Below are 27,075 nucleotides of genomic sequence, written 5' to 3'. Positions count from 1 at the left end.
CTTGCCTCCCCCTCTCTGGGTGGCCTTGCCTCCTTACGTCCCTCTCTAGGTGGCCTTGCCTCCTTACGTCCCTCTCTGGGTGGCCTTGCCTCCCCCTCTCTGGGTGGCCTTGCCTCCTTACGTCCCTCTCTGGGTGGCTTTGCCTCCTTACGTCCCTCTCTGGGTGGCCTTGCCTCCTTACGTCCCTCTCTGGGTGGCCTTGCCTCCCCCTCTCTGGGTGGCCTTGCCTCCTTACGTCCCTCTCTAGGTGGCCTTGCCTCCCCCTCTCTGGGTGGCTTTGCCTCCTTACGTCCCTCTCTAGGTGGCCTTGCCTCCCCCTCTCTGGGTGGCTTTGCCTCCTTACGTCCCTCTCTGGGTGGCCTTGCCTCCCCCTCTCTGGGTGGCCTTGCCTCCTTATGTCCCTCTCTGGGTGTCTTTGCCTCCTTACGTCCCTCTCTGGATGGCTTTGCCTCCTTACGTCCCTCTCTGGGTGGCCTTGCCTCCTATCGTCCCTCTCTCGGTGTCTTTGCATCCTTACGTCCCTCTCTCGGTGTCTTTGCCTCCTTACGTCCCTCTCTGGGTGGCTTTGCCTCCTTACGTCCCTCTCTGGGTGGCCTTGCCTCCTTACATCCCTCTCTGGGTGGCCTTGCCTCCTTACGTCCCTCTCTGGGTGGCCTTGCCTCCTTACGTCCCTCTCTCGGTGTCTTTGCCTCCTTACGTCCCTCTCTGGGTGGCCTTGCCTCCTTACATCCCTCTCTGGGTGGCCTTGCCTCCTTACGTCCCTCTCTGGGTGGCCTTGCCTCCTTACGTCCCTCTCTCGGTGTCTTTGCCTCCTTACGTCCCTCTCTGGGTGGCCTTGCCTCCTTACATCCCTCTCTGGGTGGCCTTGCCTCCTTACGTCCCTCTCTGGGTGGCCTTGCCTCCTTACGTCCCTCTCTGGGTGGCTTTGCCTCCTTACGTCCCTCTCTGGGTGGCCTTGCCTCCCCCTCTCTGGGTGTCTTTGCCTCCTTACGTCCCTCTCTGGGTGTCTTTGCCTCCTTACGTCCCTCTCTGGGTGGCCTTGCCTCCCCCTCTCTGGGTGTCTTTGCCTCCTTACGTCCCTCTCTGGGTGGCCTTGCCTCCTTACGTCCCTCTCTGGGTGGCCTTGCCTCCTTACGTCCCTCCAGGGTGGCCTTGCCTCCTTACGTCCCTCTCTGGGTGTCTTTGCCTCCTTACGTCCCTCTCTGGGTGTCTTTGCCTCCTTACGTCCCTCTCTGGGTGGCCTTGCCTCCTTACATCCCTCTCTGGGTGGCTTTGCCTCCTTACGTACCTCTCTGGGTGGCCTTGCCTCCCCCTCTCTGGGTGGCCTTGCCTCCTTACATCCCTCTCTGGGTGGCTTTGCCTCCTTACGTCCCTCTCTGGGTGGCCTTGCCTCCCCCTCTCTGGGTGGCCTTGCCTCCTTACGTCCCTCTCTGGGTGTCTTTGCCTCCTTACGTCCCTCTCTGGGTGTCTTTGCCTCCTTACATCCCTCTCTGGGTGTCTTTGCCTTCTTACGTCCCTCTCTGGGTGGCCTTGCCTCCTTACGTCCCTCTCTGGGTGGCCTTGCCTCCTTACGTCCCTCTCTCGGTGTCTTTGCCTCCTTACGTCCTTCTCTGGGTGGCCTTGCCTCCTTACGTCCCTCTCTGGGTGTCTTTGCCTTCTTACGTCCCTCTCTGGGTGGCCTTGCCTCCTTACGTCCCTCTCTCGGTGTCTTTGCCTCCTTACATCCCTCTCTGGATGGCTTTGCCTCCTTACGTCCCTCTCTGGGTGGCCTTGCCTCCTATCGTCCCTCTCTCGGGGTCTTTGCCTCCTTACGTCCCTCTCTCGGTGTCTTTGCCTCCTTACGTCCCTCTCTGGGTGGCCTTGCCTCCTTACATCCCTCTCTGGGTGGCCTTGCCTCCTTACGTCCCTCTCTCGGTGTCTTTGCCTCCTTACGTCCCTCTCTGGGTGGCCTTGCCTCCTTACATCCCTCTCTGGGTGGCCTTGCCTCCTTACGTCCCTCTCTGGGTGGCCTTGCCTCCTTACGTCCCTCTCTCGGTGTCTTTGCCTCCTTACGTCCCTCTCTGGGTGGCCTTGCCTCCCCCTCTCTGGGTGTCTTTGCCTCCTTACGTCCCTCTCTGGGTGTCTTTGCCTCCTTACGTCCCTCTCTGGGTGGCCTTGCCTCCCCCTCTCTGGGTGTCTTTGCCTCCTTACGTCCCTCTCTGGGTGGCCTTGCCTCCTTACGTCCCTCTCTGGGTGGCCTTGCCTCCTTACGTCCCTCCAGGGTGGCCTTGCCTCCTTACGTCCCTCTCTGGGTGTCTTTGCCTCCTTACGTCCCTCTCTGGGTGTCTTTGCCTCCTTACGTCCCTCTCTGGGTGGCCTTGCCTCCTTACATCCCTCTCTGGGTGGCTTTGCCTCCTTACGTACCTCTCTGGGTGGCCTTGCCTCCTTACATCCCTCTCTGGGTGGCTTTGCCTCCTTACGTCCCTCTCTGGGTGGCCTTGCCTCCCCCTCTCTGGGTGGCCTTGCCTCCTTACGTCCCTCTCTGGGTGTCTTTGCCTCCTTACGTCCCTCTCTGGGTGTCTTTGCCTCATTACGTCCCTCTCTGGGTGTCTTTGCCTCCTTACATCCCTCTCTGGGTGTCTTTGCCTTCTTACGTCCCTCTCTGGGTGGCCTTGCCTCCTTACGTCCCTCTCTGGGTGGCCTTGCCTCCTTACGTCCCTCTCTCGTTGTCTTTGCCTCCTTACGTCCTTCTCTGGGTGGCCTTGCCTCCTTACGTCCCTCTCTGGGTGGCCTTGCCTCCTTACGTCCCTCTCTGGGTGGCCTTGCCTCCTTACGTCCCTCCAGGGTGGCCTTGCCTCCTTACGTCCCTCTCTGGGTATCTTTGCCTCCTTACGTCCCTCTCTGGGTGGCCTTGCCTCCTTACGTCCCTCTCTGGGTGGCCTTGCCTCCTTACGTCCCTCTCTGGGTGGCCTTGCCTCCTTACGTCCCTCTCTGGGTGTCTTTGCCTCCTTACGTCCCTCTCTGGGTGGCCTTGCCTCCTTACGTCCCTCTCTGGGTGTCTTTGCCTCCTTACGTCCCTCTCTGGGTGTCTTTGCCTCCTTACGTCCCTCTCTGGGTGGCCTTGTCTCCTTACATCCCTCTCTGGGTGGCTTTGCCTCCTTACGTACCTCTCTGGGTGGCCTTGCCTCCCCCTCTCTGGGTGGCCTTGCTTCCTTACATCCCTCTCTGGGTGGCTTTGCCTCCTTACGTCCCTCTCTGGGTGGCCTTGCCTCCCCCTCTCTGGGTGGCCTTGCCTCCCCCTCTCTGGGTGGCCTTGCCTCCTTATGTCCCTCTCTGGGTGTCTTTGCCTCCTTACGTCCCTCTCTGGATGGCTTTGCCTCCTTACGTCCCTCTCTGGGTGGCCTTGCCTCCTATCGTCCCTCTCTCGGTGTCTTTGCATCCTTACGTCCCTCTCTCGGTGTCTTTGCCTCCTTACGTCCCTCTCTGGGTGGCTTTGCCTCCTTACGTCCCTCTCTGGGTGGCCTTGCCTCCTTACATCCCTCTCTGGGTGGCCTTGCCTCCTTACGTCCCTCTCTGGGTGGCCTTGCCTCCTTACGTCCCTCTCTCGGTGTCTTTGCCTCCTTACGTCCCTCTCTGGGTGGCCTTGCCTCCTTACATCCCTCTCTGGGTGGCCTTGCCTCCTTACGTCCCTCTCTGGGTGGCCTTGCCTCCTTACGTCCCTCTCTCGGTGTCTTTGCCTCCTTACGTCCCTCTCTGGGTGGCCTTGCCTCCTTACATCCCTCTCTGGGTGGCCTTGCCTCCTTACGTCCCTCTCTGGGTGGCCTTGCCTCCTTACGTCCCTCTCTGGGTGGCTTTGCCTCCTTACGTCCCTCTCTGGGTGGCCTTGCCTCCCCCTCTCTGGGTGTCTTTGCCTCCTTACGTCCCTCTCTGGGTGTCTTTGCCTCCTTACGTCCCTCTCTGGGTGGCCTTGCCTCCCCCTCTCTGGGTGTCTTTGCCTCCTTACGTCCCTCTCTGGGTGGCCTTGCCTCCTTACGTCCCTCTCTGGGTGGCCTTGCCTCCTTACGTCCCTCCAGGGTGGCCTTGCCTCCTTACGTCCCTCTCTGGGTGTCTTTGCCTCCTTACGTCCCTCTCTGGGTGTCTTTGCCTCCTTACGTCCCTCTCTGGGTGGCCTTGCCTCCTTACATCCCTCTCTGGGTGGCTTTGCCTCCTTACGTACCTCTCTGGGTGGCCTTGCCTCCCCCTCTCTGGGTGGCCTTGCCTCCTTACATCCCTCTCTGGGTGGCTTTGCCTCCTTACGTCCCTCTCTGGGTGGCCTTGCCTCCCCCTCTCTGGGTGGCCTTGCCTCCTTACGTCCCTCTCTGGGTGTCTTTGCCTCCTTACGTCCCTCTCTGGGTGTCTTTGCCTCCTTACATCCCTCTCTGGGTGTCTTTGCCTTCTTACGTCCCTCTCTGGGTGGCCTTGCCTCCTTACGTCCCTCTCTGGGTGGCCTTGCCTCCTTACGTCCCTCTCTCGGTGTCTTTGCCTCCTTACGTCCTTCTCTGGGTGGCCTTGCCTCCTTACGTCCCTCTCTGGGTGTCTTTGCCTTCTTACGTCCCTCTCTGGGTGGCCTTGCCTCCTTACGTCCCTCTCTCGGTGTCTTTGCCTCCTTACGTCCCTCTCTGGATGGCTTTGCCTCCTTACGTCCCTCTCTGGGTGGCCTTGCCTCCTATCGTCCCTCTCTCGGGGTCTTTGCCTCCTTACGTCCCTCTCTCGGTGTCTTTGCCTCCTTACGTCCCTCTCTGGGTGGCCTTGCCTCCTTACATCCCTCTCTGGGTGGCCTTGCCTCCTTACGTCCCTCTCTCGGTGTCTTTGCCTCCTTACGTCCCTCTCTGGGTGGCCTTGCCTCCTTACATCCCTCTCTGGGTGGCCTTGCCTCCTTACGTCCCTCTCTGGGTGGCCTTGCCTCCTTTCGTCCCTCTCTCGGTGTCTTTGCCTCCTTACGTCCCTCTCTGGGTGGCCTTGCCTCCCCCTCTCTGGGTGTCTTTGCCTCCTTACGTCCCTCTCTGGGTGTCTTTGCCTCCTTACGTCCCTCTCTGGGTGGCCTTGCCTCCCCCTCTCTGGGTGTCTTTGCCTCCTTACGTCCCTCTCTGGGTGGCCTTGCCTCCTTACGTCCCTCTCTGGGTGGCCTTGCCTCCTTACGTCCCTCCAGGGTGGCCTTGCCTCCTTACGTCCCTCTCTGGGTGTCTTTGCCTCCTTACGTCCCTCTCTGGGTGTCTTTGCCTCCTTACGTCCCTCTCTGGGTGGCCTTGCCTCCTTACATCCCTCTCTGGGTGGCTTTGCCTCCTTACGTACCTCTCTGGGTGGCCTTGCCTCCTTACATCCCTCTCTGGGTGGCTTTGCCTCCTTACGTCCCTCTCTGGGTGGCCTTGCCTCCCCCTCTCTGGGTGGCCTTGCCTCCTTACGTCCCTCTCTGGGTGTCTTTGCCTCCTTACGTCCCTCTCTGGGTGTCTTTGCCTCATTACGTCCCTCTCTGGGTGTCTTTGCCTCCTTACGTCCCTCTCTGGGTGTCTTTGCCTCCTTACATCCCTCTCTGGGTGTCTTTGCCTTCTTACGTCCCTCTCTGGGTGGCCTTGCCTCCTTACGTCCCTCTCTGGGTGGCCTTGCCTCCTTACGTCCCTCTCTCGGTGTCTTTGCCTCCTTACGTCCTTCTCTGGGTGGCCTTGCCTCCTTACGTCCCTCTCTGGGTGGCCTTGCCTCCTTACGTCCCTCTCTGGGTGGCCTTGCCTCCTTACGTCCCTCCAGGGTGGCCTTGCCTCCTTACGTCCCTCTCTGGGTATCTTTGCCTCCTTACGTCCCTCTCTGGGTGGCCTTGCCTCCTTACGTCCCTCTCTGGGTGGCCTTGCCTCCTTACGTCCCTCTCTGGGTGGCCTTGCCTCCTTACGTCCCTCTCTGGGTGTCTTTGCCTCCTTACGTCCCTCTCTGGGTGGCCTTGCCTCCTTACGTCCCTCTCTGGGTGTCTTTGCCTCCTTACGTCCCTCTCTGGGTGTCTTTGCCTCCTTACGTCCCTCTCTGGGTGGCCTTGTCTCCTTACATCCCTCTCTGGGTGGCTTTGCCTCCTTACGTACCTCTCTGGGTGGCCTTGCCTCCCCCTCTCTGGGTGGCCTTGCTTCCTTACATCCCTCTCTGGGTGGCTTTGCCTCCTTACGTCCCTCTCTGGGTGGCCTTGCCTCCCCCTCTCTGGGTGGCCTTGCCTCCTTACGTTCTCTCTGGGTGGCTATGCCTCCTTACGTCCCTCTCTGGGTGTCTTTGCCTCCTTACGTCCCTCTCTGGGTGGCCTTGCCTCCCCCTCTCTGGGTGGCCTTGCCTCCTTACGTCCCTCTCTAGGTGGCCTTGCCTCCTTACGTCCCTCTCTGGGTGGCCTTGCCTCCCCCTCTCTGGGTGGCCTTGCCTCCTTACGTCCCTCTCTGGGTGGCTTTGCCTCCTTACGTACCTCTCTGGGTGGCCTTGCCTCCTTACGTCCCTCTCTGGGTGGCCTTGCCTCCCCCTCTCTGGGTGGCCTTGCCTCCTTACGTCCCTCTCTAGGTGGCCTTGCCTCCCCCTCTCTGGGTGGCTTTGCCTCCTTACGTCCCTCTCTAGGTGGCCTTGCCTCCCCCTCTCTGGGTGGCTTTGCCTCCTTACGTCCCTCTCTGGGTGGCCTTGCCTCCCCCTCTCTGGGTGGCCTTGCCTCCTTATGTCCCTCTCTGGGTGTCTTTGCCTCCTTACGTCCCTCTCTGGATGGCTTTGCCTCCTTACGTCCCTCTCTGGGTGGCCTTGCCTCCTATCGTCCCTCTCTCGGTGTCTTTGCCTCCTTACGTCCCTCTCTCGGTGTCTTTGCCTCCTTACGTCCCTCTCTGGGTGGCTTTGCCTCCTTACGTCCCTCTCTGGGTGGCCTTGCCTCCTTACATCCCTCTCTGGGTGGCCTTGCCTCCTTACGTCCCTCTCTGGGTGGCCTTGCCTCCTTACGTCCCTCTCTCGGTGTCTTTGCCTCCTTACGTCCCTCTCTGGGTGGCCTTGCCTCCTTACATCCCTCTCTGGGTGGCCTTGCCTCCTTACGTCCCTCTCTGGGTGGCCTTGCCTCCTTACGTCCCTCTCTCGGTGTCTTTGCCTCCTTACGTCCCTCTCTGGGTGGCCTTGCCTCCTTACATCCCTCTCTGGGTGGCCTTGCCTCCTTACGTCCCTCTCTGGGTGGCCTTGCCTCCTTACGTCCCTCTCTGGGTGGCTTTGCCTCCTTACGTCCCTCTCTGGGTGGCCTTGCCTCCCCCTCTCTGGGTGTCTTTGCCTCCTTACGTCCCTCTCTGGGTGTCTTTGCCTCCTTACGTCCCTCTCTGGGTGGCCTTGCCTCCCCCTCTCTGGGTGTCTTTGCCTCCTTACGTCCCTCTCTGGGTGGCCTTGCCTCCTTACGTCCCTCTCTGGGTGGCCTTGCCTCCTTACGTCCCTCCAGGGTGGCCTTGCCTCCTTACGTCCCTCTCTGGGTGTCTTTGCCTCCTTACGTCCCTCTCTGGGTGTCTTTGCCTCCTTACGTCCCTCTCTGGGTGGCCTTGCCTCCTTACATCCCTCTCTGGGTGGCTTTGCCTCCTTACGTACCTCTCTGGGTGGCCTTGCCTCCCCCTCTCTGGGTGGCCTTGCCTCCTTACATCCCTCTCTGGGTGGCTTTGCCTCCTTACGTCCCTCTCTGGGTGGCCTTGCCTCCCCCTCTCTGGGTGGCCTTGCCTCCTTACGTCCCTCTCTGGGTGGCCTTGCCTCCTTACGTCCCTCTCTCGGTGTCTTTGCCTCCTTACGTCCTTCTCTGGGTGGCCTTGCCTCCTTACGTCCCTCTCTGGGTGTCTTTGCCTCCTTACGTCCCTCTCTGGGTGGCCTTGCCTCCTTACGTCCCTCTCTGGGTGTCTTTGCCTCCTTACGACCCTCTCTGGGTGGCCTTGCCTCCTTACGTCGCTCTCTGGGTGGCCTTGCCTCCTTACGTCCCTCCAGGGTGGCCTTGCCTCCTTACGTCCCTCTCTGGGTGTCTTTGCCTCCTTACGTCCCTCTCTGGGTGTCTTTGCCTCCTTACGTCCCTCTCTGGGTGGCCTTGTCTCCTTACATCCGTCTCTGGGTGGCTTTGCCTCCTTACGTACCTCTCTGGGTGGCCTTGCCTCCCCCTCTCTGGGTGGCCTTGCTTCCTTACATCCCTCTCTGGGTGGCTTTGCCTCCTTACGTCCCTCTCTGGGTGGCCTTGCCTCCCCCTCTCTGGGTGGCCTTGCCTCCTTACGTTCTCTCTGGGTGGCCTTGCCTCCTTACGTCCCTCTCTGGGTGTCTTTGCCTCCTTACGTCCCTCTCTGGGTGGTCTTGCCTCCCCCTCTCTGGGTGGCCTTGCCTCCTTACGTCCCTCTCTAGGTGGCCTTGCCTCCCCCTCTCTGGGTGGCGTTGCCTCCTTACGTCCCTCTCTGGGTGGCTTTGCCTCCTTACGTCCCTCTCTGGGTGTTTTTGCCTCCTTACGTCCCTCCAGGGTGGCCTTGCCTCCTTACGTCCCTCTCTGGGTGTCTTTGCCTCCTTACGTCCCTCTCTGGGTGGCCTTGCCTCCCCCTCTCTGGGTGGCCTTGCCTCCTTACGTCCCTCTCTGGGTGGCTATGCCTCCTTACGTCCCTCTCTCGGTGTCTTTGCCTCCTTACGTCCCTCTCTGGGTGTCTTTGCCTCCTTACGTCCCTCTCTGGGTGTCTTTGCCTCCTTACGTCCCTCTCTGGGTGTCTTTGCCTCCTTACATCCCTCTCTGGGTGTCTTTGCCTTCTTACGTCCCTCTCTGGGTGGCCTTGCCTCCTTACGTCCCTCTCTGGGTGGCCTTGCCTCCTTACGTCCCTCTCTCGGTGTCTTTGCCTCCTTACGTCCTTCTCTGGGTGGCCTTGCCTCCTTACGTCCCTCTCTGGGTGGCCTTGCCTCCTTACGTCCCTCTCTGGGTGGCCTTGCCTCCTTACGTCCCTCCAGGGTGGCCTTGCCTCCTTACGTCCCTCTCTGGGTATCTTTGCCTCCTTACGTCCCTCTCTGGGTGGCCTTGCCTCCTTACGTCCCTCTCTGGGTGGCCTTGCCTCCTTACGTCCCTCTCTGGGTGGCCTTGCCTCCTTACGTCCCTCTCTGGGTGTCTTTGCCTCCTTACGTCCCTCTCTGGGTGGCCTTGCCTCCTTACGTCGCTCTCTGGGTGGCCTTGCCTCCTTACGTCCCTCCAGGGTGGCCTTGCCTCCTTACGTCCCTCTCTGGGTGTCTTTGCCTCCTTACGTCCCTCTCTGGGTGTCTTTGCCTCCTTACGTCCCTCTCTGGGTGGCCTTGTCTCCTTACATCCGTCTCTGGGTGGCTTTGCCTCCTTACGTACCTCTCTGGGTGGCCTTGCCTCCCCCTCTCTGGGTGGCCTTGCTTCCTTACATCCCTCTCTGGGTGGCTTTGCCTCCTTACGTCCCTCTCTGGGTGGCCTTGCCTCCCCCTCTCTGGGTGGCCTTGCCTCCTTACGTTCTCTCTGGGTGGCCTTGCCTCCTTACGTCCCTCTCTGGGTGTCTTTGCCTCCTTACGTCCCTCTCTGGGTGGTCTTGCCTCCCCCTCTCTGGGTGGCCTTGCCTCCTTACGTCCCTCTCTAGGTGGCCTTGCCTCCCCCTCTCTGGGTGGCGTTGCCTCCTTACGTCCCTCTCTGGGTGGCTTTGCCTCCTTACGTCCCTCTCTGGGTGTTTTTGCCTCCTTACGTCCCTCCAGGGTGGCCTTGCCTCCTTACGTCCCTCTCTGGGTGGCTTTGCCTCCTTACGTCCCTCTCTGGGTGGCCTTGCCTCCTTACGTCCCTCTCTGGGTGGCCTTGCCTCCTTACGTCCCTCCAGGGTGGCCTTGCCTCCTTACGTCCCTCTCTGGGTGGCCTTGCCTCCTTACGTCCCTCTCTGGGTGGCCTTGCCTCCTTACGTCCCTCTCTGGGTTGCCTTGCCTCCTTACGTCCCTCTCTGGGTGGCTTTGCCTCCTTACGTCCCTCTCTGGGTGTTTTTGCCTCCTTACGTCCCTCTCTGGGTGGCCTTGCCTCCTTACGTCCCTCTCTGGGTGGCCTTGCCTCCTTACGTCCCTCCAGGGTGGCCTTGCCTCCTTACGTCCCTCTCTGGGTGGCTTTGCCTCCTTACGTCCCTCTCTGGGTGGCCTTGCCTCCTTACGTCCCTCTCTGGGTGGCCTTGCCTCCTTACGTCCCTCCAGGGTGGCCTTGCCTCCTTACGTCCCTCTCTGGGTGGCTTTGCCTCCTTACGTCCCTCTCTGGGTGGCCTTGCCTCCTTACGTCCCTCTCTGGGTGGCCTTGCCTCCTTACGTCCCTCTCTGGGTGTCTTTGCCTCCTTACGTCCCTCTCTGGGTGGCCTTGCCTCCTTACGTCCCTCTCTGGGTGGCCTTGCCTCCTTACGTCCCTCTCTGGGTGGCCTTGCCTCCTTACGTCCCTCTCTGGGTGGCCTTGCCTCCTTACGTCCCTCTCTGGGTGGCTTTGCCTCCTTACGTCCCTCTCTGGGTGGCCTTGCCTCCTTACGTTCCTCTCTGGGTGGCCTTGCCTCCTTACGTCCCTCTCTGGGTGGCTTTGCCTCCTTACGTTCCTCTCTGGGTGGCCTTGCCTCCTTACGTCCCTCTCTGGGAGGCCTTGCCTCCTTACGTCCCTCTCTGGGTGGCCTTGCCTCCTTACGTCCCTCTCTGGGTGGCCTTGCCTCCTTACGTCCCTCTCTGGGTGGCCTTGCCTCCTTACGTCCCTCTCTCGGTGTCTTTGCCTCCTTACGTCCTTCTCTGGGTGGCCTTGCCTCCTTACGTCCCTCTCTGGGTGGCCTTGCCTCTTTACGTCCCTCTCTGGGTGGCCTTGCCTCCTTACGTCCCTCCAGGGTGGCCTTGCCTCCTTACGTCCCTCTCTGGGTGTCTTTGCCTCCTAACGTCCCTCTCTGGGTGGCCTTGCCTCCTTACGTCCCTCTCTGGGTGGCCTTGCCTCCTTACGTCCCTCTCTGGGTGGCCTTGCCTCCTTACGTCCCTCTCTGGGTGTCTTTGCCTCCTTACGTCCCTCTCTGGGTGGCCTTACCTCCTTACGTCCCTCTCTGGGTGGCCTTGCCTCCTTACGTTCCTCTCTGGGTGGCCTTGCCTCCTTACGTCCCTCTCTGGGTGGCTTTGTCTCCTTACGTTCCTCTCTGGGTGGCCTTGCCTCCTTATGTCCCTCTCTGGGTGGCCTTACCTCCTTACGTCCCTCTCTGGGTGGCCTTGCCTCCTTACGTCCCTCTCTCGGTGGCCTTGCCTCCTTACGTCCCTCTCTGGGTGGCCTTGCCTACTTACGTCCCTCTCTGGGTGGCCTTGCCTCCTTACGTCCCTCCAGGGTGGCCTTGCCTCCTTACGTCCCTCTCTGGGTGGCTTTGCCTCCTTACGTCCCTCTCTGGGTGGCCTTGCCTCCTTACGTCCCTCTCTGGGTGGCTTTGCCTCCTCACGTCCCTCTCTGGGTGGCCTTGCCTCCTTACATCCCTCTCTGGGTGGCCTTGCCTCCTCACGTCCCTCTCTGGGTGGCCTTGCCTCCTTACGTCCCTCTCTCGGTGTCTTTGCCTCCTTACGTCCTTCTCTGGGTGGCCTTGCCTCCTTACGTCCCTCTCTGGGTGGCCTTGCCTCCTTACGTCCCTCTCTGGGTGGCCTTGCCTCCTTACATCCCTCCAGGGTGGCCTTGCCTCCTTACGTCCCTCTCTGGGTGTCTTTGCCTCCTTACGTCCCTCTCTGGGTGGCCTTGCCTCCTTACGTCCCTCTCCGGGTGGCCTTGCCTCCTTACGTCCCTCTCTGGGTGGCCTTGCCTCCTTACGTCCCTCTCTGGGTGTCTTTGCCTCCATACGTCCCTCTCTGGGTGGCCTTTCCTCCTTACGTCCCTCTCTGGGTGGCCTTGCCTCCTTACGTCCCTCCAGGGTGGCCTTGCCTCCTTACGTCCCTCTCTGGGTGTCTTTGCCTCCTTACGTCCCTCTCTGGGTGTCTTTGCCTCCTTACGTCCCTCTCTGGGTGGCCTTGCCTCCTTACATCCCTCTCTGGGTGGCTTTGCCTCCTTACGTACCTCTCTGGGTGGCCTTGCCTCCCCCTCTCTGGGTGGCCTTGCCTCCTTACATCCCTCTCTGGGTGGCTTTGCCTCCTTACGTCCCTCTCTGGGTGGCCTTGCCTCCCCCTCTCTGGGTGGCCTTGCCTCCTTACGTCCCTCTCTGGGTGGCCTTGCCTCCTTATGTCCCTCTCTGGGTGGCCTTGCCTCCTTACGTCCCTCTCTCGGTGGCCTTGCCTCCTTACGTCCCTCTCTGGGTGTCTTTGCCTCCTTACGTCCCTCTCTGGGTGGCCTTGCCTCCTTACGTCCCTCTCTCGGTGTCTTTGCCTCCTTACGTCCTTCTCTGGGTGGCCTTGCCTCCTTACGTCCCTCTCTGGGTGGCCTTGCCTCCTTACGTCCCTCTCTGGGTGGCTTTGCCTCCTTATGTACCTCTCTGGGTGGCCTTGCCTCCCCCTCTCTGGGTGGCCTTGTCTCCTTACATCCCTCTCTGGGTGGCTTTGCCTCCTTACGTCCCTCTCTGGGTGGCCTTGCCTCCCCCTCTCTGGGTGGCCTTGCCTCCTTACGTCCCTCTCTGGGTGGCTTTGCCTCCTTACGTACCTCTCTGGATGGCCTTGCCTCCCCCTCTCTCGGTGTCTTTGCCTCCTTACGTCCTTCTCTGGGTGGCCTTGCCTCCTTACGTCCCTCTCTGGGTGGCCTTGCCTCCTTACGTCCCTCCAGGGTGGCCTTGCCTCCTTACGTCCCTCTCTGGGTGTCTTTGCCTCCTTACGTCCCTCTCTGGGTGGCCTTGCCTCCTTACGTCCCTCTCTGGGTGGCCTTGCCTCCTTACGTCCCTCTCTGGGTGTCTTTGCCTCCTTACGTCCCTCTCTGGGTGGCCTTGCCTCCTTACGTCCCTCTCTGGGTGGCCTTGCCTCCTTACGTCCCTCCAGGGTGGCCTTGCCTCCTTACGTCCCTCTCTGGGTGTCTTTGCCTCCTTACGTCCCTCTCTGGGTGTCTTTGCCTCCTTACGTCCCTCTCTGGGTGGCCTTGCCTCCTTACATCCCTCTCTGGGTGGCTTTGCCTCCTTACGTACCTCTCTGGGTGGCCTTGCCTCCCCTTCTCTGGGTGGCCTTGCCTCCTTACATCCCTCTCTGGGTGGCTTTGCCTCCTTACGTCCCTCTCTGGGTGGCCTTGCCTCCCCCTCTCTGGGTGGCCTTGCCTCCTTACGTCCCTCTCTGGGTGTCTTTGCCTCCTTACGTCCCTCTCTGGGTGTCTTTGCCTCCTTACGTCCCTCTCTGGGTGTCTTTGCCTCCTTACATCCCTCTCTGGGTGTCTTTGCCTTCTTACGTCCCTCTCTGGGTGGCCTTGCATCCTTACGTCCCTCTCTGGGTGGCCTTGCCTCCCCCTCTCTGGGTGGCCTTGCCTCCTTACGTCCCTCTCTGGGTGTCTTTGCCTCCTTACGTCCCTCTCTGGGTGTCTTTGCCTCCTTACGTCCCTCTCTGGGTGTCTTTGCCTCCTTACGTCCCTCTCTGGGTGTCTTTGCCTCCTTACATCCCTCTCTGGGTGTCTTTGCCTTCTTACGTCCCTCTCTGGGTGGCCTTGCCTCCTTACGTCCCTCTCTCGGTGTCTTTGCCTCCTTACGTCCTTCTCTGGGTGGCCTTGCCTCCTTACGTCCCTCTCTGGGTGGCCTTGCCTCCTTACGTCCCTCTCTGGGTGGCCTTGCCTCCTTACGTCCCTCCAGGGTGGCCTTGCCTCCTTACGTCCCTCTCTGGGTATCTTTGCCTCCTTACGTCCCTCTCTGGGTGGCCTTGCATCCTTACGTCCCTCTCTGGGTGGCCTTGCCTCCTTACGTCCCTCTCTGGGTGGCCTTGCCTCCTTACGTCCCTCTCTGGGTGGCCTTGCCTCCTTACGTCCCTCCAGGGTGGCCTTGCCTCCTTACGTCCCTCTCTGGGTATCTTTGCCTCCTTACGTCCCTCTCTGGGTGGCCTTGCATCCTTACGTCCCTCTCTGGGTCGCCTTGCCTCCTTACGTCCCTCTCTGGGTGGCCTTGCCTCCTTACGTCCCTCTCTGGGTGGCCTTGCCTCCTTACGTCCCTCCAGGGTGGCCTTGCCTCCTTACGTCCCTCTCTGGGTGTCTTTGCCTCCTTACGTCCCTCTCTGGGTGTCTTTGCCTCCTTACGTCCCTCTCTGGGTGGCCTTGCCTCCTTACATCCCTCTCTGGGTGGCTTTGCCTCCTTACGTACCTCTCTGGGTGGCCTTGCCTCCCCTTCTCTGGGTGGCCTTGCCTCCTTACATCCCTCTCTGGGTGGCTTTGCCTCCTTACGTCCCTCTCTGGGTGGCCTTGCCTCCCCCTCTCTGGGTGGCCTTGCCTCCTTACGTCCCTCTCTGGGTGTCTTTGCCTCCTTACGTCCCTCTCTGGGTGTCTTTGCCTCCTTACGTCCCTCTCTGGGTGTCTTTGCCTCCTTACGTCCCTCTCTGGGTGTCTTTGCCTCCTTACATCCCTCTCTGGGTGTCTTTGCCTTCTTACGTCCCTCTCTGGGTGGCCTTGCATCCTTACGTCCCTCTCTGGGTGGCCTTGCCTCCCCCTCTCTGGGTGGCCTTGCCTCCTTACGTCCCTCTCTGGGTGTCTTTGCCTCCTTACGTCCCTCTCTGGGTGTCTTTGCCTCCTTACGTCCCTCTCTGGGTGTCTTTGCCTCCTTACGTCCCTCTCTGGGTGTCTTTGCCTCCTTACATCCCTCTCTGGGTGTCTTTACCTTCTTACGTCCCTCTCTGGGTGGCCTTGCCTCCTTACGTCCCTCTCTCGGTGTCTTTGCCTCCTTACGTCCTTCTCTGGGTGGCCTTGCCTCCTTACGTCCCTCTCTGGGTGGCCTTGCCTCCTTACGTCCCTCTCTGGGTGGCCTTGCCTCCTTACGTCCCTCCAGGGTGGCCTTGCCTCCTTACGTCCCTCTCTGGGTATCTTTGCCTCCTTACGTCCCTCTCTGGGTGGCCTTGCATCCTTACGTCCCTCTCTGGGTGGCCTTGCCTCCTTACGTCCCTCTCTGGGTGGCCTTGCCTCCTTACGTCCCTCTCTGGGTGGCCTTGCCTCCTTACGTCCCTCCAGGGTGGCCTTGCCTCCTTACGTCCCTCTCTGGGTATCTTTGCCTCCTTACGTCCCTCTCTGGGTGGCCTTGCATCCTTACGTCCCTCTCTGGGTGGCCTTGCCTCCTTACGTCCCTCTCTGGGTGGCCTTGCCTCCTTACGTCCCTCTCTGGGTGGCCTTGCCTCCTTACGTCCCTCTCTGGGTGTCTTTGCCTCCTTACGTCCCTCTCTGGGTGGCCTTGCCTCCTTACGTCCCTCTCTGGGTGGCCTTGCCTCCTTACGTCCCTCTCTGGGTGGCCTTGCCTCCTTACGTCCCTCTCTGGGTGTCTTTGCCTCCTTACGTCCCTCTCTGGGTGGCCTTGCCTCCTTACGTCCCTCTCTGGGTGGCCTTGCCTCCTTACGTCCCTCTCTGGGTGGCCTTGCCTCCTTACGTCCCTCTCTGGGTGTCTTTGCCTCCTTACGTCCCTCTCTGGGTGGCTTTGCCTCCTTATGTCCCTCTCTCGGTGTCTTTGCCTCCTTACGTCCCTCTCTGGGTGTCTTTGCCTCCTTACGTCCCTCTCTGGGTGGCTTTGCCTCCTTACGTCCCTCTCTGGGTGTCTTTGCCTCCTTACGTCCCTCTTTGGGTGGCCTTGCCTCCTTACGTCCCTCTCTGGGTGGCTTTGCCTCCTTACGTACCTCTCTGGGTGGCCTTGCCTCCTTACGTCCCTCTCTGGGTGGCTTTGCCTCCTTACGTCCCTCTCTGGGTGGCCTTGCCTCCTTACGTCCCTCTCTGGGTGGCCTTGCCTCCTTACGTCCCTCTCTGGGTGTCTTTGCCTCCTTACGTCCCTCTCTGGGTGGCCTTGCCTCCTTACGTCCCTCTCTGGGTGGCCTTGCCTCCTTACGTTTCTCCAGGGTGGCCTTGCCTCCTTACGTCCCTCTCTGGGTGTCTTTGCCTCCTTACGTCCCTCTCTGGGTGTCTTTGCCTCCTTACGTCCCTCTCTGGGTGGCCTTGCCTCCTTACATCCCTCTCTGGGTGGCTTTGCCTCCTTACGTACCTCTCTGGGTGGCCTTGCCTCCCCTTCTCTGGGTGGCCTTGCCTCCTTACATCCCTCTCTGGGTGGCTTTGCCTCCTTACGTCCCTCTCTGGGTGGCCTTGCCTCCCCCTCTCTGGGTGGCCTTGCCTCCTTACGTCCCTCTCTGGGTGTCTTTGCCTCCTTACGTCCCTCTCTGGGTGTCTTTGCCTCCTTACGTCCCTCTCTGGGTGTCTTTGCCTCCTTACGTCCCTCTCTGGGTGTCTTTGCCTCCTTACATCCCTCTCTGGGTGTCTTTGCCTTCTTACGTCCCTCTCTGGGTGGCCTTGCCTCCTTACGTCCCTCTCTGGGTGGCCTTGCCTCCTTACGTCCCTCTCTCGGTTTCTTTGCCTCCTTACGTCCTTCTCTGGGTGGCCTTGCCTCCTTACGTCCCTCTCTGGGTGGCCTTGCCTCCTTACGTCCCTCTCTGGGTGGCCTTGCCTCCTTACGTCCCTCCAGGGTGGCCTTGCCTCCTTACGTCCCTCTCTGGGTATCTTTGCCTCCTTACGTCCCTCTCTGGGTGGCCTTGCATCCTTACGTCCCTCTCTGGGTGGCCTTGCCTCCTTACGTCCCTCTCTGGGTGGCCTTGCCTCCTTACGTCCCTCTCTGGGTGGCCTTGCCTCCTTACGTCCCTCCAGGGTGGCCTTGCCTCCTTACGTCCCTCTCTGGGTATCTTTGCCTCCTTACGTCCCTCTCTGGGTGGCCTTGCATCCTTACGTCCCTCTCTGGGTGGCCTTGCCTCCTTACGTCCCTCTCTGGGTGGCCTTGCCTCCTTACGTCCCTCTCTGGGTGGCCTTGCCTCCTTACGTCCCTCTCTGGGTGTCTTTGCCTCCTTACGTCCCTCTCTGGGTGGCCTTGCCTCCTTACGTCCCTCTCTGGGTGGCCTTGCCTCCTTACGTCCCTCTCTGGGTGGCCTTGCCTCCTTACGTCCCTCTCTGGGTGTCTTTGCCTCCTTACGTCCCTCTCTGGGTGGCCTTGCCTCCTTACGTCCCTCTCTGGGTGGCCTTGCCTCCTTACGTCCCTCTCTGGGTGGCCTTGCCTCCTTACGTCCCTCTCTGGGTGTCTTTGCCTCCTTACGTCCCTCTCTGGGTGGCTTTGCCTCCTTATGTCCCTCTCTCGGTGTCTTTGCCTCCTTACGTCCCTCTCTGGGTGGCCTTGCCTCCTTACGTCCCTCTCTGGGTGGCCTTGCCTCCTTACGTCCCTCTCTGGGTGGCCTTGCCTCCTTACGTCCCTCTCTGGGTGTCTTTGCCTCCTTACGTCCCTCTCTGGGTGGCTTTGCCTCCTTACGTCCCTCTCTGGGTGTCTTTGCCTCCTTACGTCCCTCTCTGGGTGGCCTTGCCTCCTTACGTCCCTCTCTGGGTGGCCTTGCCTCCTTACGTCCCTCTCTGGGTGGCCTTGCCTCCTTACGTCCCTCTCTGGGTGTCTTTGCCTCCTTACGTCCCTCTCTGGGTGGCTTTGCCTCCTTACGTCCCTCTCTGGGTGGCCTTGCCTCCTTACGTCCCTCTCTGGGTGGCCTTGCCTCCTTACGTCCCTCTCTGGGTGTCTTTGCCTCCTTACGTCCCTCTCTGGGTGGCTTTGCCTCCTTACGTCCCTCTCTGGGTGTCTTTGCCTCCTTACGTCCCTCTCTGGGTGGCCTTGCCTCCTTACGTCCCTCTCTGGGTGGCTTTGCCTCCTTACGTACCTCTCTGGGTGGCCTTGCCTCCTTACGTCCCTCTCTGGGTGGCTTTGCCTCCTTACGTCCCTCTCTGGGTGGCCTTGCCTCCTTACGTCCCTCTCTGGGTGGCTTTGCCTCCTTACGTCCCTCTCTGGGTGGCTTTGCCTCCTTACGTCCCTCTCTGGGTGGCCTTGCCTCCTTACGTCCCTCTCTGGGTGGCCTTGCCTCCTTACGTCCCTCTCTGGGTGGCTTTGCCTCCTTACGTCCCTCTCTGGGTGGCCTTGCCTCCCCCTCTCTGGGTGGCCTTGCCTCCTTACGTCCCTCTCTGGGTGGCCTTGCCTCCCCCTCTCTGGGTGGCCTTGCCTCCTTACGTCCCTCTCTGGGTGTCTTTGCCTCCTTACGTCCCTCTCTGGGTGTCTTTGCCTCCTTACGTCCCTCTCTGGGTGTCTTTGCCTCCTTACGTCCCTCTCTGGGTGTCTTTGCCTCCTTACGTCCCTCTCTGGGTGTCTTTGCCTTCTTACGTCCCTCTCTGGGTGGCCTTGCCTCCTTACGTCCCTCTCTGGGTGGCCTTGCCTCCCCCTCTCTGGGTGTCTTTGCCTCCTTACGTCCCTCTCTGGGTGGCCTTGCCTCCTTACGTCCCTCTCTGGGTGTCTTTGCCTCCTTACGTCCCTCTCTGGGTGGCCTTGCCTCCCCCTCTCTGGGTGGCCTTGCCTCCTTACGTCCCTCTCTGGGTGGCCTTGCCTCCTTACGTCACTCTCTGGGTGGCCTTGCCTCCTTACGTCCCTCTCTGGGTGGCTTTGCCTCCTTACGTCCCTCTCTGGGTGGCCTTGCCTCCTTACGTCCCTCTCCTGGTGTCCTTGCCTCCTTACGTCCCTCTCTGGGTGGCCTTGCCTCCTTACGTCCCTCTCTGGGTGGCCTTGCCTCCTTACGTCCCTCTCTGGGTGGCCTTGCCTCCTTACGTCCCTCTCTGGGTGGCCTTGCCTCCTTACGTCCCTCCAGGATGGACTGCAGTGGGTCTCCGGAGCCGCGGGTTGCCAACCCCTGGATCAGAGTATTCAATGGACGTTAAAAAAAAATCCAACAGGAGACAATTTAATTATTTTCTGCATGTAAATGAAAAGTTAAATTTAAACTGCATCATTAAAAGTTCTCCACATATGTTGTTTCATAACTTCTGGTGATTTGCAATGTGGTTTAATGTCTCTGCAGAATTTACACACATAAATGGCAAATACTCACCAAAGCGCCGCCACGACTGATTGGCCCAGTGATGCACTGGTCACGTGACCAACAAAGCTTCCCCTGATTGGATGTTGGGTGAATGAGACAGGTATCGACTGCATCGTCCTGATGGCGCAGAGATTCTGCCTGTTTTGCAGCCGAATTTTTTTGCAGCTGAATTTTTTTTTTTGCAGCTGGATTTTTTTTTGCAGCTGGATTTTTTTTTGCAGCTGGATTTTTTTTTGCAGCTGGATTTTTTTTTGCAGCGGAATTTGTTTTGCAGCTGAATTTTTTTTTTTGCGGTTGAATTTTTTTGCAGCGGAATTTGTTTTGCAGCTGAATTTTTTTTTTTGCGGTTGAATTTTTTTGCAGCTGAATTTTTTTTTTTGCGGTTGAATTTTTTTGCAGCTGAATTTTTTTTTTTGCGGTTGAATTTTTTTGCAGCTGAATTTTTTTTTTGCGGTTGAATTTTTTTGCAGCGGAATTTGTTTTGCAGCTGAATTTTTTTTTTTGCGGTTGAATTTTTTTGCAGCTGAATTTTTTTTTTTGCAGCTGAATTTTTTTTTTTGCAGCTGAATTTTTTTTTTTTGCGGTTGAATTTTTTTGCAGCTGAATTTTTTTTTTTGCGGTTGAATTTTTTTGCAGCTGAATTTTTTTTTTTGCGGTTGAATTTTTTTGCAGCTGAATTTTTTTTTTTGCAGCTGAATTTTTTTTTTTTTGCGGTTGAATTTTTTTGCAGCTGAATTTTTTTTTTGCAGCTGGATTTTTAGACACATTGAATTTTTTGCACACTGGATATTTTTAGATGTTGAAAAAAATCAGAAGCAAAAAAAGATACGTACTTGAAATTCGACAGCTTTTAAAATTCAAAGTCTGATTTCGATGGTAAAAAAAAATTCAGAGTTAGAAATTCGAATTCAGAATCTGATGGCAAAGTTTTACTTCCATACTTGTCCCACTAAAAAAACGTGTTTAAACTCAGTCTTTGGTTGAATTTTTTTGCAGCTGAATTTTTTTTTTTGCGGTTGAATTTTTTTGCAGCTGAATTTTTTTTTTGCGGTTGAATTTTTTTGCAGCGGAATTTGTTTTGCAGCTGAATTTTTTTTTTTGCGGTTGAATTTTTTTGCAGCTGAATTTTTTTTTTTGCGGTTGAATTTTTTTGCAGCTGAATTTTTTTTTTTGCGGTTGAATTTTTTTGCAGCTGAATTTTTTTTTTGCGGTTGAATTTTTTTGCAGCGGAATTTGTTTTGCAGCTGAATTTTTTTTTTTGCGGTTGAATTTTTTTGCAGCTGAATTTTTTTTTTTGCAGCTGAATTTTTTTTTTTGCAGCTGAATTTTTTTTTTTTGCGGTTGAATTTTTTTGCAGCTGAATTTTTTTTTTTGCGGTTGAATTTTTTTGCAGCTGAATTTTTTTTTTTGCGGTTGAATTTTTTTGCAGCTGAATTTTTTTTTTTGCAGCTGAATTTTTTTTTTTTTGCGGTTGAATTTTTTTGCAGCTGAATTTTTTTTTTGCAGCTGGATTTTTAGACACATTGAATTTTTTGCACACTGGATATTTTTAGATGTTGAAAAAAATCAGAAGCAAAAAAAGATACGTACTTGAAATTCGACAGCTTTTAAAATTCAAAGTCTGATTTCGATGGTAAAAAAAAATTCAGAGTTAGAAATTCGAATTCAGAATCTGATGGCAAAGTTTTACTTCCATACTTGTCCCACTAAAAAAACGTGTTTAAACTCAGTCTTTGTGTCTGGAGTATTTTATTGCGGTCTCAAGATGCACCAAAAAACCCAGTGACAGATGTGTCTGCCTTAGAGTGTGTCCTCATTTAGAAGATTCAACGTGTTTTGGGCTCCAGGTACATTGGATTTGGTGGGAAATCTCAAAAATGGTCATAAAGGTCGTAGAGCCCTGCACCACTGTCAGAAAGGGGAATATACTGTGATCCTTCAGCGTTGGTTGATGCTATAGCGCCCCCTTGTGATGGCATATGAATATGAATCTCCATCTGACTAAATGTCACTGAGGACCAGTGGAAGTGAGCACATAAAAACACTCACATTACTGCAACACTATATATATATATTCACTTTTACTTCATCGTACACAGTAATGGGAGGTCACTACTCCAGACAGTCGGATTCTTGTGATCAGTGTTTTTGTCACTATTTCATTTCTCCTTTTAACAGAAATATTATTATTAACCTGCAGCGTCCGTCCCTGCAGTTTGTTTTCTACAATTAAAGCTTAGTTTTATTTCCTCACTGAAGTTAGCACGAGAGGACATTTAAGGAGAAGAACATGCAAAACAACCCAGTAAACAGATGTAAACTATTTGGATATATTATCTTCCTGGTATAAAACCCTTCAGCTCATGGTTTGCGGCAGAAATTGGGTGTCTCAGGACATCTACACGACAAAAAATACTCTGAAAGAAAAAATACACTTTGAGGTAAAATGCTGTCATAAAGCAGCACATAAGTCTAGTTCTATAGGTCTATGGCCACATTGGTCTTGCTAGGATGGACCTTATGCAGCTCATCTGGGATGAAACTTTTATCTTGCATTCACATGATAAAATTATTAAAGGTTATGAGAGAAACTTTAAATCAAATGTGTAACATAATGCAATGAATCATTTAGATGTTTGTCAATAAAGTTACATGTTTATGTCTGTGCCACATATAGAGAACTGAAATTGCATTTCTTTTCACATCGGCATTAAAAAAAGAATTTCACACACTAACAATAGAAATAATTGAGGAAACATATACACAGGTTATGAATAGAAGTTAAGAGAAGTATAAAAAGTTAAATAATGTAAACACTGCAGTGAAATCAACACAATAAAGTGAACAGAAAGTTATAACGAATATAAATGATGATGATTGACTTGTTCTTTTTTCAGAGCAAATCTTCTATTTTAAATGAAATTAAACAAAAATAATGTGAATACGTCTCTTGTTTTGCAGGATTTTTTAATCCAGACACAGAAATGTCTGCATGTCGGTTGTGCCTTAAAATCCCACCAACATCTGGAGGAGTCATCCAGCTGTGGATGTGAGACCACCAATGAGAGCACAAGGTACTACAACAATAGTTTGTACAGTTATTCAATAGATGTGTGTCGTATGGCAGAAATGACTGAACCACTTGGTGAGATATTGATTCTACACTCTGTGTTGATGTTGTGTCTTTATATGAGGTCACTACTTTCATCAAGGTTTAATCATCAACAGGAGTTTGATGATCACATTGTCAAAGTAAAATATCAACTGATTCTGCTTCTTGTCTACAGTTGATGATTAATATTGTTTAAATCACAGAAGCAATAATTCCCAGACAGTATTTTTCTCTGCAGGATCATTGAGGCTGTTGAAGGAGGAGGAGGTTTATGGAAGTAAAACTTTGCCATCAGATTCTGAATTCGAATTTCTAACTCTGAATTTTTTTACCATCGAAATCAGACTTTGAATTTGAAAAGCTGTCTAAAACATCTAAAAATATTCAGTGTGTAAAAATTCAATGTGTCTAAAAATTCATCTGCAAAAAAAAATTCATCTGCAAAAAAAAATTCATCTGCAAAAAAAAATTGGGCTGCAAAAAAAATTGGGCTGCAAAACAGGCAGAATCTCTGCGCCATCAGGACGATGCAATCATACCTGTCTCATTCACCCAACATCCAATCAAGGGAAGCTTTGTTGGTCACGTGACCAGTGCAACACTGGGCAGGAGGCCCAGGGTTTTCAATCAGCCATGGAGGCCAGCGGGAGTGACGCTTCGGTGAGTATTTGCCATTTATGTGTGTAAACCACACGTTGCAAATCACCAGAAGTTATGAAGCAACATATGTGGTGAACTTTTAATGATGTGTGAAAATGTTTTCAAAGAAATTACATTTACTGTATGCAATGTTTTACATGCAGAAAATAGTTAAATTGTCTCCTGTTTGATTTTTTTTTTAATGTCCATTGAATACTCTAATCTGCGCAGTGCTTGTTCTGGCAAAAACACATTTTAACAAACATAACCAGGTCATTGACGGTGGTGCTAGAAACACTATTGCAGGGGGAGGGAACCCGCGCTCCGGAGGCATGTGGCTCTTCGGTAACGTCTTCAGTAATGTTTTGGATAATATTGTTTTCAAAGCATGGAGTTATTAGTATGCAGAATGAAACATTTTTGTATACTGCTTGTTTCATGTTACTTTATTACATATTTCAATTAAAATTGTCTCCATTTGTAGGGCCTGGATATTCCTGACATTGACTGGGAAAACAGTGGACTTCCTTATGATGACCACTCCAGCATCGTTGTTCCACACACAGGATGCCCACTGACTGATGGACAAATGGCAGCTTGAAGAGCTGCAGTTCACCCAAGAGCTGCTCCAGTGCTTTGGCAGTGACATTTACATTGCTGCTGTTCAATTTTGTGAGCAATTCCTTCATGTCTGAAGGAATTAATCAGAGAATCAGTTCGGAGTTTTGTATGTTGTAGCTTGAGTGTTGTAACAATGTAACAAAGACTTTCAATTGTGTAATATGGAAATAAAATCAGTGTCCACTTTATAAGTTGAATACTTGGAACATTGCATATGTCAAACTAGAGTAAGAAGGGCAAGGAGTCTCACAGTGCATGGTTCAGAGAATCGCTGGGTTGCTGTTCAACAAATGCAACAATTCAGTCAAGTCTTGGAAGTGGGATCTATGCAGTCACATTTATTTGAACAATTAACAAACATCAACACTACTTACTTTGGACAAACAAGAAATTCAACCATTCTCATTTCTTAAATTTGGATTGTATAAATGAAAAACGTATCCAGACATCCAGAGCTCTCCAACATGTCATTTAGGCTTGGAAACATGAACTTTTCACTTTACCTAAATACAGGCCCAATATAGTAACTCACACAAGACCAAATCCCGTATGGCAAGTGGCAATGCATGCCAGGATGTCGTTTTTAAAAGAGTTGTAGTCCGTATAATGTCCTGGGAAGCACAAGGTCTCAGAGCAGGTGGAGGCCGTGGGGTGTCTGCCACTGATGATGTGGATGGTGAGACTTTGTGGCAGAACCTCCCGTCCAGTCCAGAGCTTGACCAGGTCATTTAATTCACTTGCAGCTGCTATAGAGTAGAGTACAATACATTATGATCACGTGTACTCTGCGCACACTCACACATTGGTAGCATGAGGAGGCCTTAACCCTACCATTGGCTATGAACTGTCCTACATAGCTCCACATGCGGCATTTTGCTTGAATTGAGCAATCGTCCTCATCATCACTGTCATCTTGAGGCCATGTGATCCGCTGAAGAAGAACCTGCATTGAAAAAATAGCATGATAATAACTGATCATTTATCTAGAAACTAGAACTTCAAAGATAGTTTTAAACAACTGAATATTACTGGACTTTAATTGAAGTGACATAGTTTGATTAGCAGAAAAGATGACACTGTGGTGTATACATACATTATCAAGACCTAACAACTAAATAAAACATTTCCATCAGCAAACATAAATTCAGATATGCTCATTCAATATGCCTTTAAGATATCATTTTTTGTTCAGGTTTTGTATTTCCTAAAATTATTTATTTAATATCTTAAAAACAAAGGCAGTACAACCCACCACCAATGCAGATTGACACCATTTTTGTTCATAATCATTTTATTATATCTTACAAAGTAAAACTGCACAAACGATACTTTTAGTCAGCACAAACCACTTGACTATTTTCACCGATTTTCGCTGGGTGGGGGTGGGGGTGGGGGGGGGGGGCAGCTCACGTTATGTTTGTTAAAAAATGTTTTTGCCATAACAAGCACTGCGCAGATTAGAGTATTCAATGGACATTAAAAAAAAAATCAAACAGCTCGACATTCCCGGCCGGAGGACAGCCCCCCCCCCCCCCCCCCCATCACCTAATCCCAGCCCACCCACACACTCACACCCAAGCATACACATACACACACACAGACATACATACACACCCACACAGATACACACACCAAGCATACACATACACACACACAGACATACATACACACACACACAGACACACACCCAAGCATACACATACACACACACACAGACACACACCCAAGCATACACACACACACACAGACATACATATCTTCATATATACAGACATACGTACATACATTTATATGGTTGGGAGGGGGGTGCCCCCCACTCCCCAGGCCTCCAGCCAGGCCCCCACCAGGCCACTACGGGATCTCGTCCTCCACCAGTCCAACTGTGAATAGGGAGGGAGGACCACTACCCAGCCCCCCCTGAGGTGCCACGCCCGAGCTAGCGTGCCCCCCGCACTCCAGCCACACTCACCCCGGAACACGGCGGGACCACAGCGGGAGGTGCTGGGGGGAGCCCCCACCCCCCCCCCCCTCCACCCTGTGGGGTGTTGGGTGCATGTGGATGTGTGTATTTGTGTTTTGAAGAGGTGGTGCAATGTGTGTGTCTAGGGTGCGGTTTAAAATTGAGGGGTAGCGGGGGGGGGGGCGGGTGTTCTACCGCTGCCCAGCGGCAGAACCCTGAAAGCCAGCTGATCCCCTCAAGACCCTGCGTGACTAAGTGTAGTTAAAATTGTGGGCGGCGCAAAGTCGGGGGAGGGGCAGACCACAGTTAAGTGGCCTGGACCCCCCACCCTAGGCCCCGTCCACTGGCCCCTATTGTTGAATGAGGTATGGTGAGGTAAGGTAGGAGGGGCTGAGAGGGAGAAGGTCCCCCCGTCGCTAGGACTTAGCCCAGCTGGACCCCCCGCGCCACCCCGCCCCACCCCCAAGTGGCCGGCCTGGAACACGGGGACCAACACCCACTCCGACAAGGCACCACAAGAGGACCTGGACAGGAAGCCCCCCCACCCCACCCGACGGCCGAAGAGCAGAGTCTGAGACCCGCATGGCCCAGCACGAGCCCGGCCGGGGGCCAGCGGCTAGGGAGCGTAGACCCCCCCCCCCACACACTCACATACTCTCATACACATACACACACCCATACTTATATATATATTACACACCCCCACACGCACATACACCTACGCTCACATTCACCGTCCCCCCACACACACAAACACACGTAGACACTTACACACACCTACCCATACAGACCAATCCACACTCGTATCCCCCCCCCCCCACACACACACACACCCCCCCGGCCCCTGTCCCATAAAACCCCCCCCGGGGGTCATCTCCAGTCAGCTGTCCATCCAAACCCGGAGCCCCCACTGCCCTCCATCTCCCCCCGATCCAGGGGTGAGCGGGACCCGGAGCCCGGCAGCAGGGGCCACCCCCGCCCCAGCGAGGGGAGGGAGGCGGAGGGAGGACCCACCCCCGGCGTCACAGCGGGCACCCCCACCAGGACCGGGAGGGCACCCAGCCCCCAAGGCCCCGAGGCCCCACACCCGCCCGCCCCGGCCAGGCAACCTGGCCGGGGCCCGACGCCCAGCACCCCCACCCCACCCCAGCAGAACCACCCCCCACCCAGAGCCGACCCCCCCCCCCACAGGGCTACATGGTGTATTCAATTATTGGGGACCAGGTCAACTCAAATTGAGCCGACTGATTTTTCCTACCAGCAGAAATTCTCTCTAATGTGATGTGGTCTAGGAGGAAGTTTTTAAATAACTTTATATTCAGATTATGTTTTGATTTCCAGTTCATGAGGATTGCCTTCTTTGTGACGCTTCAGGAGACTGGTTCTATGTTAATGTTGAGATCTTCTTCCCATTTGGAGCTTGAAGGGATATTGTGGTATTGGAACATGACAGGATTAAAGGATTTTAGAAAGTGGTTTTGGAGCTGAGATCTTCAGGAGGTTTGTCTGAAGTCAGTTTAGGTTCATCTCTTCTAGTTTGAACTTTGTTTGTATTATTGACTTAAGCTGGAGATATTCCAGATAGTTATTTTGACTGATACCATACGTTTCTATTAGATCTTTAAATGGAATAAAAGAGTTATTGAAGAGAAGGTGTTCCAAGTTTCTTCTTCCCTTGTTTTTCCAATTTGTGAAGTTTATTGGTTTCTTCCTTTGCAGGATGTCAGGATTGTTCCAGAAGGTGTGA

The 27,075-nt window shown here is 54.9% G+C and overlaps 1 protein-coding gene across 1 annotated transcript in view; it reads left to right on the top strand.

The window, feature by feature from the left end:
• Nucleotides 1-23,079: 23,079 nt before the first annotated feature.
• Nucleotides 23,080-27,075, top strand: part of LOC308147947 (ABC-type oligopeptide transporter ABCB9-like) — a gene marked incomplete at its 5' end in the record, with an annotated part of 9,403 nt that continues 5,407 nt past the window's right edge. Inside the window, one exon of the mRNA XM_080521340.1 lies at nt 23,080-23,092. Within this exon, the coding sequence (XP_080377466.1) occupies nt 23,080-23,092 (13 nt within the window). The remainder of the gene's footprint in view (nt 23,093-27,075) is intronic.

The sequence above is a fragment of the Blennius ocellaris genome (genome assembly GCF_963422515.1).
Source record: "Blennius ocellaris genome assembly, contig: SCAFFOLD_65, whole genome shotgun sequence".
NCBI lineage: Eukaryota > Metazoa > Chordata > Actinopteri > Blenniiformes > Blenniidae > Blennius > Blennius ocellaris.
This window is presented reverse-complemented; position numbering and strand designations above follow the sequence as displayed.